Genomic DNA, 16,281 nt, shown 5'->3' on the forward strand with positions numbered 1-16,281 from the left:
AGAGATGCTCAGATGGGATCTCCTCGCCTTGGTTGTTGTTTTTTGCCAAATTTATTCTCCCAAGCATTTTATGAATCATTAATTTTATTCTTGCACTTCCTCAGCTTTCATTAGTGGTTTTGCTATTTTCAATGTTGCTTTTAACTTAAAATTGTTTAATTGTAAATGCATATTGTTAGCCACGTTGGAGGCTTTATTGGAAAGGCAGGACAAAAACCATTTAAAAGAAATAAGTTTTTAAAAAAGATTCAGCAGTGAGAAAAGTAGTAATGGGAAAGCAGATTACATTTCCCATTCCCATGCGTTTTAGACACTCAAGAACCTTTCGCAGGTGCAGACTGAGAGAAACTAACACCACACAGTAAGTGTGGAAAGGTCCCATGTCAAGTCCCTACCTGCGCTCCCTCCCAGCCTCCTGGTAGGAAGAGAAAGGTGAGAAGTCTTTATTGGAAGCACTCAGTACGGAACAGGAAGGCTGAAAAACGAGCATCATGGGACGGAGAGAGGCAGAGGCTGAGCAGATCCTTTCACAGCCGGCTGCAAGGCTTGTCAGGGCCCATGATGGATTACTGTCATCTGGCAGTGTGGGGATTAATGATCTGGGGGTCAGAGGGGAGAATTCCAGAGGGAAAGGTCACTGACCGGGGCCACGGCATAAGACTTGTTGCCTTTTGATGGCAAATGTGCTTGTACTGTACTTTCCAGCATGTCTTTCTCTATTCCGACAGCGCACAGGAGCCCCTTAAGACTGCAGCTATCCAGACGGAGGGCCCAAACTCTCACCAGCAAAGGGGTGGGCCATTTCCTCTGTCCTCACTTTGTGTATGCATTTCCCCTTTTCACTAACAGAGCTCCCCCCTTTCTCTCTTCACCCCTGCTGCTACACGATCCCAAACTACCTCACCCCTGATACAGAGTAATCAAAATCAGACAGAGCCCTGGACACAGATAATAAACAGTAGCCTGAGGAGTCTGCTTTCAGGCACACAAGACTAAAGAGTATTTTACTTCTCACCATGCTGACAATTTAAAATTAACTTCCACGCATGCATGACACCCCAAACGGCCCCAAATCAGCACAGCTGGGATCGGGGTAGGAGAACCTCCAAGATGGCAAAGACAATGTTGGGAATGGTGATGCTTGCCTTCCAATACTGCCTTTTATCTCCCACAAAGGCAGCATGGGGGAACTTTAAGTCCAGGGACCAAACCTGGCCTGCCGGGATCCCAGTTTGGCTGGCGAGGTCATTTCCCCCAAATCATGCCCAACTGCTCCATACCTGACATCATAAGTGGCATCAGAGATGGGGTGGGTATGGACATGGCTTCAAAGGAACAGTGGGGAGTTTGAAGTCAGCTCCTGATTGTTCCTTTGATAGAAAAATGTTTGTACTCCCACCCTCCTTTTCCAAAAAATTGAAACTGTAAGTTACAATTTTGAACAGAATGTTAAGTAATTTCAATATATATCTATTTCTTTCAGCACCTGATGAAGGCTATATGTGATAAGCCGAAACGCATTGGGCTTTTTATACATTTTTTATTTATAAAAATGAAATAAAATTGTGACTTTTTATCATATTGTTTTGTCATTCTGGGCACCTCCCTCCAACTATTTGTTATATTGAATGACATCCACTTTTTTCCACCTCCGTTCCTTTGATGGAGCCAGGCCTGCTCCCACCATCCATCAGCTGGGCGAGGGCTTGCCTTACTCTGGGAAGGGAAAGCGGTTTCCACTGAAACTGCTGCTAAAACAGAGATCTTTTAAAGACATAGCTTGTTAACTACAGAGGAGAGGCAAAAATAAGAAAGGAATTTGCTGTCACAAGAGGTGGTGGTGGCAATCATGGGTTTAGATGGCTTTAAAATGGGATTAGACCAGTTTGAGGGCCACTGTGATATAGTGGTCGAGAGACCCAGATTCAAGTCTCCACTCAGCCATGACGTTCACTGGATGATCGTGGGCCAGTCCCTGTCCAAAACTAGCCTACCTCACAGGGTTGTTGTGAGGATCAACATGCAGAAGAGAAGCTACGCCTTGCCCTCCTTGGCAGAATAGTTAACAACAGTAATAAACAAACAATAAATTGGAAGGATAGTATCAGTCGGCATTAGCCATGACCATTGAAAAGGTTCAGAGGCTGCAATGAATACTAGTAGCTGGAGACAGTCCCCAAGCAGCAAAGGGCAGTCTTCATACCCTGCTTGTGGGCTTCCTGAAAACTTCTGGCTGGCTACTGTTGGGAAACAGGACGCCAGATTAGATGGACCCTTACAGACCAATCCTGCAAGGCTGCTCTTAAGAAAATGCCACAGAAGAGGTGCAAACAGGGAAATGGAAAAGAATAGGCTTGTGTATCTTGCCGGATATACCATTCTTAATGTCATTGCCAAGTTGATTTAGGTTGCAATCTAATACACACTTACCTGGGAGTAAGTTGAACGCAACGGAGCTTACATCAGAGTGGACATGCATTGGATTGCAGCCTTAGTTATTTATTTATTCAATGAAGTCTATATCCCACCTTTCCTCCCAAGGTAACCTATATGTGGTTCCCAGGCAGTCACCCATCCAGGTGCTAACATCATCTGTTTATTTTCAGCAAGGCAGTGTCCTCATGTGGCTTGTGACCATACCCTTATTAAGAAAACAGTGTTCCAGTGGCCAGCTAATACCAATCTATTTTTGCGGTGGAGCATCAGAACAAAAGCTAGTATCCACTAAACCAGGGGTAGCCACTGTGGTGCTTGACTCTTACTCTCATCAGCCTCAGGCAGCGCTGACAATGGTAGGAGATGATGGGAACTGTAGTTCAGCACCATCTAGAGCACATCGCGTGGGTACAACTGCAACAAAGCAATTAGCCTTGCTTCTGAAAGATTTTGATTCAAATCCTACCTTTGCCAAGGTCTCACTGTAAGGCAGCGTTCCCCGACCTTATGCTCTCCAGATGTTTTGGACTATAATCCTCATCACCCTTGATCATTGACCATGCTATATAGGGCCAATGGGAACTGTTGTCCAGCAACATCTAGGCTAGGGAAGACTGATGTACGTTTGGGTTTTAGGTTGTTATATTGTATGTTTTAAAATCTGCTGTAAGTTTCCTAGAGACCGTTGGGTAAGAGGCAATTAATAAATGAAATTAATAATAGTAATAATAATCCCAGTTGTCCATCCATGCAGTGCAGGAAAACACAATTAAAACAACAAAGTACCCTGCAAATTGGTCCTACGCTGGCACCGTAACAAATGGAGACTTGGTGGCCTTATTCTCACAGAACAGAATAAAGAGGCTCTGATAGCACTGTGCCCTTCCCTCTCACAGCTCAGGAGGCCTCTCTATTGACCTGCTTTTCTGAAGAAGAAGAAAAAAATTCCTCTTGAATCCATAACTCATTCATTGGATCAATTAGAACTAGATGGCTAGTTCTCACCTTCTAAAACTAGCTAAGAAGAGAGAGCAGCAAGGGGATCACAACCAGGATACCTGGATCCTTTGCTCTCTGGTAGCTTGTAAATTTACCAAAATCCCACCCTGCTACTCTGAGCCGCAATTCTCCCTTCTCTAAAATGGAGTCAACATCGCTAATGTAAAAGCCCCCAAGTTCTTAGCCAGCATATGAAATATCTTCTTTTCATCTGCCTCTGGATGGCTCTTCCTTGGGGATTTTAAAAATCAAATAGAGACAGACACCTGTTCTTTCTCTATACTTTAACAGTATCAGTTCTTCTCTGTACACAGATCTCTCCACCATTTCCTTCTTGTTTGATTTTTTTTTTAAAGTAGTCATCAATCTTGGGAGCAGCAACTCACAGCTTTTTCTCCATCTCTTGTCGGCAGTTGATTTCTCCCACACTCTTTACTATACAGCCATGTCTAGAAAGCCTGTTTTCTAGTGAGAAATGTGAACCAGACAGTGCTGTAGATAACCAGCACAGTTGATGAAGGGACTGTGCTGAAATATGTTGAATGGTGCTTTATGTCAAAAGGTCTTCAGCTTAATATAGATTGTGTGCGCGTGTTCTCTTGTAGATTTCATGATCTCCAGGGGAAGGACTCTTATGCCCTGAAATATGAAAGGGGGGAGGTGGATAGCATTTCCAGAGGATTTAGGTAATTGGGGGGAGGGAATCAAATAAGTCATTTAAAGGAGGACTCGAAGACTATTTCTGTTCTGCACCAAAGAGCCAAATCCTAGAACATTGGATACAGATTCTGTGGCCAGACCAGATTATGCAAATTAAGAAGGTCTATTTTGCAGTTTTATTTTGCTTCTAATTCCAAGTTGTCAGAAACAAGCTGGATTTTACAATTCATTTTTCCCCTAAAGAGAAAATTATAATGGCATGTAAAAGCAGAGACCAGAACACAATAGCCATTAGGGACACAGGATATAGTTCATCTATGGAATTCATTGCCACAAGATGTGGTGATGGCCACTGTCTTTTGTTGTTATGTGCCTTCAAGTCGACTGCGACTTATGGTGACCCTATGAATCAGTGACCTCCAAGAGCATCTGTCATGAACCACCTGGCCACTGTCTTAGATGGATTTAAAACAGAAAAGCAAATTGGTAGGATTAGTGTATCAATGGCTATTTTTTATGACAGCTAAGTAGAAGCTCCATATTCAGAGGCAGCATATCCCTGAATATGAGCTGATGTAGGACAATGATAGCAGAGTGCATGTGTGTGTGTGTCTATTGCCTTTATGTCCTGCTTTGCAGGATTTCTGGAATCATCTGGTTGGCTGCTGTTGGAAACTCTACCCAATTTGTCTCCTATATCTGCTATACATCCCACCATCACAAGAAGAAATTTGATTGGTGGGAATGCGAGACAGGGCCTTTTCTATGGGAGCATGCAAATTGTGGAATTCCCTCCCAAGGGAAGATCAGCCCCACCCTAGATTGATTTTAGGTGGGCAGTAAGAATGCCCCCTGGTTTTCAAATATGAGACCGAAAGCTTTCAACTGCTCTTCCTGGTTTTTAAACTCTGGTTTAATGCGATGTATTATTTAAAACTTACACTTATAGTTTGGTGTTGTAGATCACCTTGGGAGCTTCATTAGGCCTGAAATATGGTTTTGAAAAGCTTTAACAAGTAAAAGAAAAAAGTAAAAGAACAAATAAAAGAAAAAATAAGTAAGTAAATGGTGCTTAGGGGATGTGACTGGAGTCAGTGAAGGAAATGTTACTGAGTTATGCAGCACAGAGCCACCAATCCTGAAGGCTTTTCGCAGGCGCTGCCTGATTGTTTCAATAAAGGACCCAACATTAAATCAGCTTTCCCTAACCTGATGCCCTCCAGATGTTTTGGACTACAATTCCCATAAACTCTGCCTGCTAGTGCTGATGGGAGTTTTGCCCCAAAGATCTGCAGGGTACCTGGTTGGAGAAAGCTGCACTAGCCAAGATTGGGGATTTGATGTCTGTTGCCAGATTCTCAATGCATGTGGCAAAGCAAAAAGTTACTAGCTGGGGCCTTACGTCTCGTTTGAAAGTTAATAAAATATAGTGCAGGGAGAAAGAGGCCCTCTCTGCCTTCCTCCCCCTCCCCCAATAGCAGCCCTCAGTGCTCATCTCATCCCCCCACCCTCTTGTGTAGTTCCACAGCGGGTATTCGCACCTCCTGATGCAATAGTCATTACCTGATCCGCAAGCCTGTGGACCATCACACATGGTTATCAAAGCGGGAGCTGGAAAGGAAGGTAATTAATCACGTTCTATTTGACGGGAGGCCCAGTTCTTATCTGTACCCATGGAAATGCCATTGAGTTTTGCTTCTCCCTCATCCCCTGAACACCACAAGACTGACAGATCACAGCCATTTATCAGACTAGTTGCCAAGCCGAAGGCTGACGAACAGGCATGTGCGCCTCTGCTTTTCCAGTCGTGCTGCCAAATCTCCTACAGCCCCAATGGAGCCACTGTATCCCAACGTCAATCGCTGAGCAAGTTCTCATGGAGCTTGTTCCTCGTCATGTTAAGCCTCACTAGTGTTCAGTTGCTCAACAGCTACCGGCGCAGCTGGGTTTAATATACTTCACACTCACATCTTTACCAGATGTTCAACCGTTCTGCTACTGGTGGGGTTCTCAACCCTCTGACCCTTGAACTAACTCCCCTTCCCCAGCGATATCTGAAGGAGAAACACAGTTTTTCAAGTTTTCTTTTTTAAAAAAGAAATCTAAAGCAGATCCATTGATGCTTTAAAGGCTTTAAATGATCAGCTCGAGCCTGTCTGCTTCAGGTATGAAGCAAAGGCCTCCGATGACATGTCAGCCAATAGGCCCAGGGCCGGTTCTAAAGGGCAGCCAGGTGGGGCACTGGCCCTAGGGCCCCTGGAGCTACAGGGTAAAAGGGGGGCCCTCAGCGGCCCCTCCGCTCCCCTTCCACGATCTGCAGCGATCTGCGCCCTCCCCACACCCCCTACATACCTGTGTCCTGCCTTTTAGTATTACCTTTAATGAAGATGGCGGCTGCGGTTTCCCTAAAGTACTGAAGCCCCTGCCGCCATCTTAGTTGATGGCTGAGATGAGCGTGTGTAGCACACACGCATGCCATCAACAAAGATGGCAGCGGAGGCTTCATCCCCTTAGGGAAACCGTGGCCGCCATCTTGGTTAATGGCAATAGTAAAAGACAGGAGAAAGGTAGGTGGGGGTGTGGGGGGCCGTGTAAACGCGAGCACGAACGCGCACACATGCCGGGCCCAGGGCAAGCTGATGCGCAAGGCCCCTGGCATGCCTGGAGCAGGCCTTGAATAGGCCTGCTTCCTTTGGCACGCATGACATCAACCTCATAACGCTGCCCAAGCATCCCATATCAAATTACTAAAGTACAGTGACCGAAGTGTCTGGGTAGAAGCCATCTGCTCTAAAGGTGGATGGAAGAAGCTTTTGAAGGGCACCCCCAGCAAACAGGAAGTAGAGTGTACCCTCATGTCACTTATCTTGATGAGAATGAAGTGTGGATGAGCAGAAGTTCAGACACATTCTAACACAGGGGGTACAACTCCTATGAAGTGAAACAGGGACCCCATATTTGTCTGATGAGCAAAGGCCCACAAATCTGGAGGACTGACAGCTAGCCAAAAAGAAGCATGGTCATCACAAAGTCAGCCCCTCCCTGGGCAAAGTCAGCTTTGGAGACATTCCAACACCCAGGGTGAATGCAGGGGCTAAGCGCCTGCTCTCCTCCCCGACTTCAACAGGGGCTCGCTGCTGTCATGCCTAGCCTTAGAGGTTCAAAAACCAACAAGGTACCTCAGCTCCAGCAGCTTCCCTTGCATGTCTCCAGACCCAGGAGAAGGGTGGGAGATCTTGCCAGTATGGACCATTGATATCCATGCCAAAAGTCCTCCATGTTCATGCCTAATTCACACTTGGCCAGAGACTGGCATGGCTATGAGGTCACAGAAGGTTCTTTCAGAGAGGAACCCAAGGAGGATTGTTTTACTCTAGTCCAAAGGAGCCTGTCTTACAATAGTTCACCATGAGTTCTCCTTCATTCTTCCCAAATTGAACTGTCACAGTGGAAGGAACACCACCACCCCGCCCACACACAATGCAATTAAAGTTTCTGAAGTCTCTGAATGGCCAACTCTCTTTGAAGCAACACCTTCTCTTCCAAATTCCTCAAGGCCATGCCAGAGAAGGCTCTATAGGCAAAATCGTAATAGGATAGCATGCCCAGGGTACAGAAGCAGAAAAGGTCATTAATAATGGGGTATAGGATGAAATAAGCCTCCCCCTTTTAATTAGTACTCTTTTCCTGTCCTTTCCACAGACATACAAATATCCCAGGTTCATAACATGGATTAGCCACCTCGAGCAACACATAAATGTGAATTTTAGTGTTCCAATGGTCTGGAGTCCAGGAGTTTGAATGGGCATGGAAATGCACTAGTTTTAATTCAAAGTAACAGAGTATAATTTCATTATTTATTTTCTCATCGCTAAATCCCTTTGGGACCAGCCACAGAAAGTCCACAACACCATTGTGAGGAATTTGTATGGTGGAATTAGGGCAAACACACTTGCTTTCCCTACAACTAAAAGAGAGTAATATCGTTCTTGGCAATATTCAGAATCTAGGATATCTTCCAGGTAGCAAAAACTAAGTGGCAAGGATGCAGAAAAGGGGGGGGGAGAAGAGGTCTTAAGGGTATTCCCTAGATAGGCTTGATAAGGGCCACTGCTGCCTGTAGATAAAAGAACCCCCTGCCAAAAGCCTTCATCAATATCAGTATTTGCTGCAAGCTTTTCCACATCTGAAAACATGCAGATAAGGCATACAACAGCAGGAAAACATTAAAACTACACGCTTGGGCTTACAAAGCCTCTTCTATGTATATACACATCAAACCCAGAATGGACAAGCCATCTGGGAAAACTGAGGTCACATAGAAAACCTTGAGCAGTAGCAGAATGAAACAATCAGAAGCTTTTTATGAGATCTTCACAAAGGAGGCACTTAAATGGACAAAACAGTTTTCCTGGCCACAAAGCCATTTGCAACCTAGCATCCTTGCCTTCTTGGGTTTGAGAATACACACTCACACACACATATACACACATCCAAATCCTCTCTATGTGGCATCATTTCTTTGCCTGCAAGACAGCCAATCTACTCTAGGAGATTTCTAAAGAAGTTCAGACAGTGACATTCTGATAGAACCCCAGTACAGAATGGAAGAGAGAAGTCAATGCATTTAATACAAACCCTGCAGCTCAAATCTAAGAATAACTTCACGGGATGTGGAACTCCCTGCCTTTGGGAGATCCTTGCTCTCAATTTTTTTCATTACCTACTGAAGAAGACAAAAGTTTAAGCAAATTAATAGCTTGCCTGCTGAAATCTGAGGTCCTTTTGGCTCTGCTGCATGAACTATTTTTATGTTGCTTGTCATTTTTTATTTTATGATGCGCTTGTTTTTACTATATTGCTTTCAGCATCTATATGAGCCACTTTGAGCATTAGTTCAAAAGTGAAAAAATGGGATAGCGATATCTTTAAGAACAAATGCTGAGTCAGGGTGATGATGGCTATGTTTTACCTACACTGCTGAAAGCAGCATGACTCTGAATGCCAGTTGCTGGGAATTACAAGTGGGGAAAAGGTTGGTGCACAACTTACAGCACTCAGCTGTGTTTACCACAATGCCAGTCCTGCAACTAACTATGCACTGGGGTGACGTGATCAGAGACAGAATAGTTCTGAACATTTGTTGCTAGGAATCACGAGAGCACTTCTGCTTGTGGGCTTCCTGTAGGCATTTAGTTGGCCACAGTAAGAACAGGATGTTGGACTAGATGGGTATTTGGATTGATCTGGCAGGGCTCTTATGATGATTGATCTAGCCTGGGCTTCAAACTAGAGCTCAAGCTTTGTCACAGGGACCCTCTCTAAGCAAACAACTGTTAGGGGACCCAAGCATAATTAAATCCCCAAAGTCATGATCATAACATGTAAGTTCTTTCTAACAAGAACCACCACTACTATCAAAAAATCCAGGAAGACTGTAAACTGACCCCCCCCCCAAAAGAAATCCCTACTTGACAGAGTATTATAGAGGACAATACTAGGAAGGGGGAGGTTGTCTGCTGGCTTGTTGGGGAGTGTCACACAGAGTCTGCCATTTTTTCTCCCACTTTTAGATTAGTTTTCTCGTGTTGTCCTTTCCTACCTTTTTTCCTGTGTTTATTGCATGCTTTGATAGCCACAGATTCTCTGACAGTAGCTAGTATCTGGTAGGAAGTGTACAACAGCACTGGGCACTAATGAAATCCTTCAATCCCAGTTATTGTGTTCTGTCAATTCTAGCATTTTAAGGAACACTAAGCTCAGACCAGCTCAGCCATTGGTAGAACCACTGGCTCACTTTAAGCTTGTGTGCAAATTTCAACAGCTGCTCTAATTCATCCATACCCCCCCACCTAACCATTCATGATTTTAAAATACTTTGCAGCAATCCTTTTTCCAAGCAGAGTCCTACTGCTTTGACCTTCTCCTTGCACCCTGTCACTTAGTTATTACAAGGATCAATCTGGTCACTTAGGAAAAAGAATCCACTGGGATAAGCCCCATTAAGCTTGTACACTAAAGCCATCCCTCTTTTTGTGACAGTCTGCTTGCAGATGGATGCACCAGTTTGCCATAGCCCTACTCTCCTGAAGTTTGGTTCTTTTAATTCATTTTTAAAAAAATTCAGGGAAGGTTGCTTATCCAAACCACAGCCTTTTCCATGTAGCTTGAGAAGCTTTCAAGAGTTTGCTGGGCCCTTAAACAGACTTGGCTTCTTCTGCAGAATTGCTGGAAAAATTGCTGCAAAAAAGACAGGTTTTCATCCTTAGGATAGCTCAAAAAAGGGATGAGGTTTTCATGCATCCAAAACCAAGTCCTATGATTTGAGGGCATGGACTAAATGTTGATGAACCCGATCCATTCGTTCTCCTTTTCCCATTTTAGTGTCACAGAGAGGGCAATCTCTCCTCCCCCCCCTCCCAAGTGCGTTACAGCCTTCCTCTTCTCCCCCATCATTACTGTCACTGAAGAGGCATTTTATCACTTGCAGGTGCAGTTGCTTTGTGGGAACCTGCTGTGCTTAGAGGAGGCCTGCACATTTGATCTGCATTAGGCCTGATGCAGCAGGGCATCAGAGACACAAATTGTCTATCAGAGGATGGTATCCAGGGCCAGAGCTTTTCATCCCTAATTCTATTCAGGAGCTCATGTGAAATCTGCTGTTTGTCTTTCACATTGGGCTTCTCAGATCAGTCCTAAACTCACCAGCCTGCACTGACCCAACCTATTCTGCCATCTAGGAAAGGGTAAGCAGCTTGTTCAGCGTGAAGAACTACTTCAGAAATTCATCCAGAGCTAAAAGGGCCTCACAGCAATTTTGTGTCACAAACAAAGCACGCTGCAGTCAGCAGAGGTTACACTGCTTCCCAAGCAGAGAGGCGATTCATTGTAATTATTGAATGGTATCTCATTTGGAGAAAGCAAGCCTCCAAATGTGGAAAAACCTGATTTAATCCTTGAAAATTCTTGATAGGTTGTCTCAGCTGTCAAGATTGTTTGGGGTGAGAAATGGACTTCTACACAAGCGCGTACTTCTGTGATCCATTAATAACATTTGCTATTTACATTCTTCAACGTATGTCCTATCATAAGGACTAGAATCTTGTGGTTGGACAGCGAGCAGACATTTAGCCAGCAGACTCTTCCCTCTTGGGTTAGCATAGGGTGAACTACAACAAAGCCTAAGTACGTATAAATGCACTTACCAATATTTGGCCACCATTGTCCCTGCTGCTTCCTTTCCTTCTATCTTTCATTTCCACTGCCAACATTTATATTGTAACCTGTTTGGAACAAGGAGTTGTCTTTGTTCTGTTAGGCACAGCGTTCGCTGATGCCTCAATAATAATATGTCTATTCTGTTCCAAACTAAGTCTGGGAGAGAGGTGGAACTGATGGTATTTCTTTGACCTAATATCCAATCGAAGTGGCTGTTTTATGAAGTGCTCTTTTATAATCTTCCACCTCAGAAGCAGCAGGTACTGTCTCTCTCCTTCCCATTCCCATCCCCCAAATCTGAAGCCAACCCAAGTAGCAGCTTCACTGGATGGGCTCCAATTGCAGCACAAGAAGCTAACAGGTATATACTACTATTGCCACAGATTTCTTTCCCACCCTTCACCCCAAGGTCCCAGGGCAGTTTATAACAATTTGAAATTCAATATTAAAAACAGTTCAAAACAAATTACAATCATTTATTTTTTATTGCATTTGTATCCCACCTTTCCTCCAATGAGCTGAAGGTAGCATACAAACACGGTCCTCCCCGTCCCAATTTTATCTTTGCAACAAACCTGTGAGGTAGGTTAGGCTGAAAGACAGTGACTGGCCCAAGCTCACCCAGTGAGCTTCAGGGCCAAATGGGGATTTATTTATTTATAACAATATTTGTATGCCACTATTTTGTTAAAAACATCAAAGCAGTTTACAACATGTTTAAAACAACCACCACCACCGAATTTCTTTTTTTAAAAAAACACTAAAAATACATCAAAAACAAAGATCAATTGCTGCAAAAAACATGTTCTTAATTGCCTGCATAAGCCTGGTGAAACAGAAAGCTTTTCAGCAGGCATTTAAAAGGTAAAACGAAGGTGCCAGCTGAACCTCTGTTGGCAGAGCATTCCAGAGAACTGCACTGATGAGACTGAAGGTTCGATTTTGTGTTGATGTTAAATGAGCCTCACCAACTCGGAGGACAACCAAAGCCGCTCCTGCAGATTTCAGTGATCAAGCTGGGATATAAGGGTTCAGGGGGTCCCTAAGATATCCTGGACCTAAGTTGTTTAAGGCTCTGTAAATTAATACAAGGAGATGTTTTAAGCGTGGTGTCACATGTCGGCCATATGCTCCCTTCAGCAATCTGGCTGCTGTATTTTGCACCAGCTGGAGCTTCCGAACCAGGGCAAGAGGCAGCCCCACATAGAGTGCATTGCAGTAATCCAGCCTTGAGGTTACCAGCGCATGGACTACAGAAGTCAGGCTATCCCTGTCCAGGAATGGCTGTAGCTGACGAACCAGACAAGGCTGGTAAAAGGCACTCCTAGCCACAGAAGATACTTGGGCCGCTAGTCAGGGCTGGCGTCTGCAAACGTGGGGCCCGATTGGGAGAGCATGGTCATGGGTGGTGTCCTGGAGATCGATGCCGTTAATGGAGAGGATAGCGTCACCCAGGCAGAGGGCGCTGCAGCACTCGGCCGCCAGCCCTGGGAAGATGCGTGAGATGAGGACGGGCATGTGGTTCTCAAAGCCGCCCTTGATGCTGATGCCCAGCCCACCCACCTCTACCACCCGCACGTGGCGCACCCCGCTTGAAGGGGAGCCTGGGACTGCGTCACAAGGAGAGGAGCACGATGAGCTGGTGCCGGCGCCAGGCATCACCACCGGAGGGGAGAAGAGCCACCCAGGAGAAGGTGGGTGGCCGGCCACCACCAAGGGGAGCATCTCCAGGCTGCCAGTCCTGCCTGCCACGCTTCAGCCACCTGGGCTGCCCACAGAGCTCCACGGTCTGGATCGCAGAAGGGGAGTGAAGGGGCTGCTGAGGGGCCCCCTGTAGTTCCAGGGGCCACCCTTTAGAACCAGCCCTGCGCGTCGGAGCTGAGTGCCAGCGCCTCCCCGCTCAGCTCGGCGCAATTTCTCCACGAGCGCGGGGCCCAATTGGGCCCAAACGATATTTTACCGGCCCTGCCTCTAGTGACAGAGCTAAATCCAGGAGTACCTCAAGCCTACGGACCTGGTCCTTCAGAGGGAGCGCGACCCCATCCAGAACAGGTAACCTGCCTATCTCCTAGACATGGGAACCACCTACTCAAAGAGCCTCCGTCTTCCCAGGATTCAAGCACAGTTTATTGACCTTCATTCAGTCTACTACAGCATTCAGACACCGATCCAGACAGTTCACAGCCTCTCCTGATTTAGATGTTATGGAGAAATAGAGCTGCATGTCATCAGCATGTTGCTGACAACTTGCTCCAAAATTCCTAATGACAGCTCCCAACAGCTTCATATAGATGTTGAATAGTATTGAGGAAAGAACAGTACCCTGTGGAACCCCATAGCACAAGTGCAAGGGGGCCAAGGAACACTCACCCAGTGTTACTCTGGACGCAATCCTGAAGGTAAGAGTGGAACCACCGTAATACAGTGCCTCCAATACCCATCCCAATGAGTTGATCCAGGGGGATACCATGGTAAATGGTATCAAATGTTGCTGAGAGATCGAGCAGAAGTAACAGGGTCGCACCCTGGTGTCTCAGGTCCTAGTCCAACATGCTAACCACGACATCACACTGGGCCTATCACAGGAATAGGACACCCTCCAGCACAGGTACTAACAGACATATTTGCCCCTTGTCCCTTTTCAGGTTATTTAAATAGAGGTCATGATATGAGGTTTACTCACCCCTCTTCTGCATAAAAATGAAGAGGTCATCCAGGAATTTCTTCCGTTCAGGATCACCATCCAGTTCATACAACTGGGGAATAAAGCAAGTAAACTTTAACTCACACAGGGTTGGGAGTGGAAGGGAAAAGCAAGGCAACCCAGAAGCATGTGATGAATTTGGGCCTCATCTTTGTGGGCTAGCATCTCGAAACACCCTTCAAGCTGCAGAACTATGTCAGGAATTCGCATGTCCTTCATAGCAATGGGATGTGCCTAATGCTGTCACTGTGCAAGCAGGACATACTTTTACTTGGGTAATGGGACTTCCCCTTCCTCTCCTCCCCCCCTACAGCCTCTCATGCACCCTCAAAATCTGCTCTAGTCAGTTGAGGGGCCCTTGGGTCAGATTTCAGGGGTGCACAGGTAGGTTGCAGCAGGGAGAAGAGGAAGAAGTCTAGATGGTCGAGTGAAAGCCTACACGCACAGTGTTGGGATGTAACCCCCAAAATTCAAATGTTGTTTGCCCACTGGGCTCAAATATACAATCAAACTCTAGTCATTATACCAACCTTGGCAAAATCTCGAGACACCTCTCTTCCTCTGCTGCTGTCAGTTTCTTCACTCCAACTCAGGCTCCCATTCTAGAGGGGGGAAAAATGAACAAAGCCCAAAGAGGCAGCAATTAAAAGGTAGAGCATTAATGGGCCATTCACAACAGAGGAAGTATTTAGGTCAACACACAGGAAATCTTCCTACTTTCTACAGCTACCTTCTGGGAGTCAATACTGGCAAGAACTAAGAGGATTCAGAGGAGGCATCTTCCTCAGGGAAGGGCTATTTCTGACTTGGTTCTAGAACAGTGAGTGTGGGAAGCAACCCCACATCCAGAAGAGTTCTTCAATTTGCACAAGCTCTTTTCAAGACCTTTTTACAGCCCACTAGAGTTGACGGGCTACACTGTATTTTTTCCTTATTATAATGCAACCCCCATGACACTGCGGCCCTTCAAGGATAGCAGTCTTTCATTTGTTTATATTATGTTGATACTAAAGAGGATATTTTGTTCAGTTAACTGTATTCTATTGTTTTTTGTAGTTGTTTTAAGATGTCTGGATTTATTGTACACTGCTTAAAGTTTTATTTAAATATAAGCGGTATATAAATGGACTAAATAAATAAATAAAATTATGCCCGTGTAAGAATTCATATTAACCGCACTGAGACATTTTCTCCTCCCACTCACGGCTCTTTGGATCCAGGCCAAATACGGAATCCTCAAGAGTTCTGCATTACAGTGTAGAAGAGACTCTATATGATGTCTAAAGATGTGTTCAGACATTTACCTGAACAGAAAATGTTTAAGCGTGGGGACGGGGATGCACATGCAAGCTCCACTCCAACTTTTCAGGTTGTGTATGTCCCACTCACTCAGTCCCTGATCTTGCCTACATTGTGCAGAGAAGGTCTGTAGTAAGCTTTTATTCACATTTGCTTGAGTGAGAAGAGAACCCCCTGCACAGTCAACAACCAGGGTCTCCATTCATGTGATGTATTCTACTTCCATTCAAATGAACCTGAGTAAGAGCCCCATAGAGACCTTCCCTACTCAATACAGGAAGGACATTAGAGGAGGGGCTTGTGTGTGCACACCTGGCCTCAACCCTACATTTAAAGATCATGTGTTCAAGTAAATACTTGAACATGGCTTAATAGGTGCCCACTTCTGCGATTATGTGAACCCTGAACCTCATGGGATTAAGGAGTAGTTGTCCTCCCAGTGGGATCCACTTCACTGAGAAACTCACCATCCCAAGGAGCTGCCAGAGCAGGAAGAAGTGACAGAGTAGCATTTGCTTCTAATGATTGTGGGAACAGAAAGATAAATTCTACAGACATCTGAACTACAAACACCACAGTGTAAAAGGTAGCCTGGGCAACAGACAAAAAGCCAACCGAGGGAGGTCAAACATCGCCGGCTGGTTCAGATCACCCACCCACCATCTGGTAGTGAGCACACAAGATCTTAAATCAGATAAAACACCACTGAATTCATGAAGGGAATTCCAAACAAAAACAGTTTTTAATTAGAGCCACTTTAATGTCTACGGTCTTAGTGTCATGTGGTAGTGACACATACACTGAACTACCAAGATGAATAGTCCCTGTCAGAGTCAGGCAAAGCTACATTCCCACTTATGAAATGGCAGCAGGCTGCTTTAATGCCTACTGATTTAGTTTGAGCCAGTAATTCCTGCTGGGAAGTCAATTATTCAGTGAGCCCCATCAGCTGAAAGATATTTAAT

General features: G+C 45.2%; 1 protein-coding gene across 6 annotated transcripts in view; it reads right to left on the minus strand.

Annotated features, from left to right (window-relative positions):
• ARID3B (AT-rich interaction domain 3B) overlaps positions 1 to 16,281 on the minus strand; it is a 75,322-nt gene that overhangs the window by 25,938 nt on the left and 33,103 nt on the right. For all 6 annotated transcript variants that reach the window (XR_009758934.1, XM_061594952.1, XM_061594953.1 and 3 more), the window contains exons 3-4: positions 14,548 to 14,619; positions 13,997 to 14,069 (exon numbers count right to left, since the gene is read on the minus strand). Coding sequence is in view for 5 of the 6 variants with exons in the window: in XM_061594952.1 (XP_061450936.1) it covers positions 13,997 to 14,069; positions 14,548 to 14,619 (145 nt within the window). In the remaining variant the exon portion in view is untranslated. The remainder of the gene's footprint in view (positions 1 to 13,996; positions 14,070 to 14,547; positions 14,620 to 16,281) is intronic.

This window comes from Rhineura floridana, chromosome 14 (genome assembly GCF_030035675.1).
Source record: "Rhineura floridana isolate rRhiFlo1 chromosome 14, rRhiFlo1.hap2, whole genome shotgun sequence".
In the NCBI taxonomy this organism is placed as follows: Eukaryota; Metazoa; Chordata; class Lepidosauria; order Squamata; family Rhineuridae; genus Rhineura; species Rhineura floridana.